The sequence below is a fragment of the Amblyomma mixtum genome, chromosome 1, assembly GCF_055824585.1.
Source record: "Amblyomma mixtum isolate Tamu chromosome 1, ASM5582458v1, whole genome shotgun sequence".
Lineage (NCBI taxonomy): Eukaryota > Metazoa > Arthropoda > Arachnida > Ixodida > Ixodidae > Amblyomma > Amblyomma mixtum.
In genome coordinates, this window is record NC_143012.1 from 7,295,300 (window position 1) to 7,301,400 (window position 6,101).

At 47.9% G+C, this 6,101-nt stretch overlaps 1 protein-coding gene across 1 annotated transcript in view; it reads left to right on the forward strand.

Annotated features, from left to right (window-relative positions):
* LOC149365378 (sodium/iodide cotransporter-like) overlaps window positions 1–3,860 on the forward strand; it is a 34,666-nt gene extending 30,806 nt beyond the window's left edge. The window contains exon 6 of the mRNA XM_089568540.1: window positions 3,745–3,860. Coding sequence (XP_089424666.1) covers window positions 3,745–3,860 — 116 coding nt within the window. The remainder of the gene's footprint in view (window positions 1–3,744) is intronic.
* Window positions 3,861–6,101: the final 2,241 nt, after the last annotated feature.

A 6,101-nucleotide genomic window follows, 5' to 3' on the forward strand; every position in this document is an offset into this window, starting at 1 on the left:
CAGTCTTCCAGGCATCAACAGCATGGCCGGCGTCTTGTAACTTTGCGCTGTGGCATTTCCTCTTCTAGCAGCTATATCTTAATCCGCGGGGTAGAAACTTATTCCCTCGGCATTGTAAAAAAATAAAGCCCTTTAAATTTTATGCCCAGCAGTTGTATGAAATTCGAACTTTCGTTCCCCTGGCATTTAACTTCAGTTGCTCTCTGAACTTATCTTCGTTTTTTTTCACTCTTATTTTTTTTTTGTGTGTGTGTGTGGGGGGGGGGGGGGGGGGCGGTATATGGCACCATCTCCTTCGAAATGTTGCAGTGGCTGATCCAACTAAGGTCGTCAATGTCTTTTTTTTTTTCTGCCACAATAGGTCCTCATTCTGAAAATAATATTCGGTGATTTGCAGTTAGCAGAACAACAGTTGGTGGCACTTGCAAAATAACTGCGCCTTCCTTGCCAATAAAAATTGACTACAATTACGGTTCTCGATAATGCGATTTCTAAGCGCAGCTGCTAACCAGAGGCGACTGCAGACGGAACACACAGTGCCGAACGAAAGCGGACACTGGTTTAGGCTTCGGCAGTGCTCAGAGATCCGCTGCCGCTGAGCTGATAGCTGAGCCTCTCCTAGGGGAATCCTCACTGGAAACATTTGCAAATAATATTACACATTTAGTCACGTGACAACGACGCAAGCACGGATGTCAACTCTGGCTAATGTTATCAGTCGGAAATGGTATTAAATTGTCATTTCCCAAGTTTGGTGGAACAGTAACTTGAAATGAAATCTTTCTACCTCGAGGAAACCTAAGAAACAGAAGGGCAGCAAGGGCGTACTTGTAGTGAGGCGTGTAGCTTCTGTCCATACCGGTATCTCGAATATTCTCGACAAGGATCCAAAATTCGAACTTGTGGGCCTGAACCGACCCATAGCCGAGAAGGCATCTCAAGAGGATCAGGGACGCCGCTTTATAGATGGCATAGACTGTCTGGCGAAGAGCGTTAAACTTAAAATGCTTCTCCCTCCCCCTGACTTCTCGAGAAAGCTCGAACCATCTCGAACTGTAAGTCCACGCGCGCTGCTTCGCCAAGATCGCGGGGGGCAGCATGACCAGGGCCGTGAGCTGAGACGCGCTAGTGAAAGCCCGAGCCTGCAAGCGTGCTCCATAGCAATCTTTTCCTTCTTTTTCTTTTGCCATGTGTCACTACGCGACCTGCCTTACTGCTGCCGCTTTCCTCCTCGCGCCCTCTTCGCTATAACCTTCTTTCGTCCTCCTCTGCGCTCGGTGCTCGCTCACTTTCACCCTCTGATGCGCTCGTTTGCTCGGTTACGCCGAGGCCGGCACCGTCACACCGCTCAATGCAAGAACGGGCGCCTAACAGCTGCGCTCTGAAACACAACTTATGCCATCCGCAGTGCTTTGATATGCGCGCACACCTACGAAGGCACTGCTCCTGGAGCGTCTTCCGCCACAAAGCACGCTTAAGCTGCGCCGAAGCCCACTTTCGGTCGCACTTAAAAACACTTTTCAGTATTGGCTTGGTGAGTCCAAGGACAGCGAATCAGTTTCACGTGCGGACATTTCGTGAATCCAATCTGTCGTTTATTATGCATCATTGTCGTCATCATAATTATCTCCCTATGATTACACCTATTCTCAGGACTTAAGCCTCTCTCCTTCACCTCCGATTAGCTGTCACCAAAAGATCCATATTAGGTATGGGGATCACGTGTTATACAAAGATGGCCAACTACTTTTTCTCTTGAGGAAACGCGTTTCGATGTTGACTCAGTGCATGTTTCTGTCGCGGTTGCATTTTCACATGCACAGTTTTATCTGTTCTAGGAGTTCTTCAGCGTTAATAGGGCGCTAGGTCGGATTTCAGTTCCAAAGGGTTTTGGTTTAATACTTTTTTTGCGCTGGGGGTTTTTACGGCGGCCTTGGGATACAAACCCGTAACCTCCCGTGCACGCGCCGAGATTATCTGCCCCTACGCTATCTGTGCATTTCGGCTTTTTCATGCAACATGCCAAAGCTTACTGGGCATCTCTTCGCGAACACAATATTCATAGTTACCTGTAGAAGTGCTAGAATGAATAATTTTTTTAGGGGCTAGATCTGCGTCGCACATAGTTTTCGTTTGAATATTGAGGTAAATGTTGCGTGAAAGTTAATAAGCTGCCAAGCAGACGATCCTTCAAACACAGACCGTTGTAAAACGGCTCTAGAGAAATTAATCATCGTCTTCCCGCTTCCTTGCGCAGCATTAAGGGAGTAATTATCATTAGCATTGACCCCAGTGCAGTCATATGGCTACAAAGTAAAGCTATATAGCTGCCTTAGAAACTTATTGTATGACTGCGCTTGGGTGGACGCTACTGTGTAATTACTCGCTTATTAAAGGGCCACGGACCACCCCAGCTCAGCAGACACTCTCTACCTCTCTTTCAGCGAGCCTCCTCTCCTTCCATTCCCTCCTCGAAATTCTTCTCTCCCGCTCCTCGTCGAGTAGGCTCGGCAAGGCAAAATCACCCCTTCCTTCTCCGACGTAAGCCGGAGGCGTGGTGTCTGTGGAGTGCGTCACGGGCTACGTCATGGCCCCGCCTTCAATAGAATTCTTTTCTTGGTTTTTGCTGCTGGGGCTGAAACAGCGTCGTCGCATTTTCTCCGCACACTGAACGATCGAGAGGCGCGATCGGCTCGACCACCTAGACTTGTTAGCGAGCGCACCCTTTCATACATCTGTTTGTCATTCCCAGTTAGCGAGCCACCTTTTCATTTTTTTTTTTAGGCCTCCCCACCGTTTCACGAGCGGATGGGCGGAAGTCGTTTCTGTTCGAAACACACGGCGAAGTGCGGACCCGGCAACCGCCCGTTTGCTTTTCTTCATGTGTGTTTGTGTTCTGTGTGTTTGTGTCTTTTCTCCGCTCCGAAGCCCATGTCGTTCATTGGAGTCAGGGCGTACGCAAGATGCATGGAGGATAAGCGGTGTCTATGCGGAGCGCTCAAGTGGACGAGCGAGGGAAAGGCTCTGCTGCACTACTAATTAAAACCTTGTTTTGGGGGGCTCGCATAGAAGAAAAGAAACTGAGAAGGGAGCGCGCACGCAGAGCTTCTCGTGACGTGATCACGGCGGGGGGGGGAGGGGGGGGGGGCGAACCAACTCCCTCAGTTTTACTATTTTTTACTTTTTATGGCAAGGGTTCAAGGCTGTCGCCGCACGCTCCCTCCGCAGTTTTTTTTTTTTTCCTTCATGCGGGTTTGGAGGCATGAGCCAGAACAGAAGGCGCTGCGGAAAGCCTTGTGCAGACGACGCGACGCCAAGGCTACGCCCAACCTTCTCCCGTCAGTCAGAACGATGCACCAATGGAGTGCCTTTAGCGAAAGTGGCCACCCTTGACGTCAGCGGGGTGCAGAGTAGTGGGCGGGGCCCGTTTTTGAAGGAAGGAAAGAACGAACGGGCTTTGATTTGAATTTTCGCAGCTTTTCGGGGCGCGCATGGCTCTAGTATTTTGCAGAGGTTATCTTCGATGCCTCATCTATGCAGTGGGCTTGTTTTTCAAAAATGTCCGGACCCTGGTCAGTGGCCCTTTAAAATCTGCTCCACCTTGGGGGATTCTCCTAAACATCGGATTATTGCCTTGCAGGCTGAGCTAAAGCAAAGAAAAATGTAAAACACTGTCGGAGCAGAGCAGGACTTCGCGGTATCATAACCCTGACCTTGCCCTTCCGCATTTTTTCTGTTTTTCAGTGTTCGGCTTATCGTCCGTAGCTACGACTATAGCACTTGGCGCCGCCGGAACAGTGTACACGGCGATGGCAAGTATAGCCTGTCAAATCTTCCTATATCCTCGCTTGGATTGTTAAACGCGTATTAGCATCCGCAAGCACAGTGTGTCTAAACAAGAAGTTTGCGATGACAAAGTTTGTTACAGTTAAAAAAAAACGCATGTCTTGCTTCTGGGGAAAAAACACAGCCGCAAATTGTGCAAATTTACATTTTATCTGGTTTTAAGAAATATGGGGGGGGGGAGGGGGGGGGGGGAAGGAAATGGATGGCAGCGACAACCGCAAGAAGCGCCACCTGCCTGACCCAAAAAAGAGAGGAAAGAAAGGAAAAACAGAAAGAAGAAGAAAAGGAGATGAGGCCGCTCTGTAGAGGCATACAGAAAAATTAAGGTCACAGGGATCGCTTTTACTGAAGGCATTTAAAACAACACGAAACAGCTGTCACGAAATCTGATCGTGTTGACCTGATGCGTGCAAAATTTTTCGGCGCCCTTCGCTGAAATACCTGCCTCAGAACGAAAGGTGTACCACGTGTTCGACAGTCACCTTCTAGTTTTTGCATTATGCATAGAGCCCAGCACCATCCCAATTTAAGCGCGCTGCTTCTCGGTAGCCAATCAGGTGTGCTCACAAGATGCGCCTGAAGCTTTTTAATTACTGATCATAATTAACGGAAAACTATACACTGTATGCTCCTTCAAACGATAGGTATAAAACCCATAACCTTCTCTTTATACGCAAGTTACCTGATTTAAAGACATGTGTACTGTTCTGGATGCTTCAAAATCCTAAGGCGCATACGGAAAGAACAACAGCCGTTGTAAACATGGGTCATGGCTTGAGGGTCTTGTAGTACTCTGCTTACCAATCACAACAGCAAACGAAATCGGCTTTTTAGTGGTTGTCCATATCAAAAAAACCAGACATAAAATTTTTTGATCTGATAATTTCATATTGTGATATGATCCTTCTTCAGGCCATGAGATAAGCTTTAACAACGGAATACGTTTTAGTCGAGGAGTAATTCTGTGCAGCAGTCACGAATGTGGGCGGAGCTTCGCTGCAGACTTAAGTCGTATCCGATTATAGCACGTTCTCGTCTGAGCAAAACTTAGATCTCATTTCGGCACCATATGTACTTGCATGGTTTACCAAGTAATTATGGCACCTGCAGATTCCGGTAAACATTAGAACACAATGAGGGCTCGTTTACATGCGCTACAGACGAGATTTACGCGCGCTGTGGCTTTGACGTTGGTGTCAGGAGAGCGCTGCTAATGTTCGTTAAGAGTGTGAACGTTCAACTCAAGTGAGCGTGCTAACGTTTATAATACCTCCTGATGTTGACAGCCGAAAATGAGCTCGAGAATATGTTAGTGCAAATGAAGCAGGATCGAGTGGGACCACATCTTTAGAGCGCTCCAGTCATTACCCCTGAATAACGGAATTGAGTGGGCGAGTTGGTTTTCCATCTTGACAGTGAAAGCGCTCAAAAGGACAAGGACGACAGAAAAGGAAATACATACAAAGGGCTTACTTTCAACTGATTTTATTTCATGCGAAAAACAACTTTATACTCATAGTAATCACTTGCGCATGCTTACAAGAACATTACCAACGAGTGATAGCTGGCACGTTCTTTCAGATAACCGGCATGCCCGATGTAAGATAGGACATCTCTTTATCAGACAACAAAATTGACGGAGCACTTACGCAATCATCGCCCTACTGGCCGCACGTAATCACGGAAAGTCTAGTGAGAATCGTCACCTCGATTATGTTTGTTTATATTATGAGATACCTTATGGAGCTCGTCGGCTCGTAAAATGGATGTGCACTGTAACCGCTGTAACGCTTTGTCTGGCCCAGCTGCCCCAGAGCTCCGCCGCTAAATTTAGCGCGTGCGGTGACGCCCTCGGACACCCCGTGGACGGCCTTCGAACTAGCGGCGCGAGCCAAATTCAAACGATGAGACCTGAAACCCCACGAATATTCAATTTCGGTTCATTTGAGGAGCATGTGTGGTGTTTTCTAGGTCGTACTTGGTGAGCCTTGTGCTATCGCCAAAACAAGGCTGGGCATTGCCTAAGCGTCCGCTAACTTCTTTCTTTTTTTTTTCCACTCCGTCAGGGAGGTCTTAGAAGTGTCGTCTGGGCCGACTGTGTGCAGGCGCTTATTATGACTGCCGCACCTTTGATAATCATCATCAAGGTAATCTACGATTCTTCTCAAAGCGTCAGTACATTAAGAAGCATGGACGATTTCGACGTCAAAGCCTATTTCTTTCGGTAAGCCACTGCGCCGCATCCTCGCCATGCC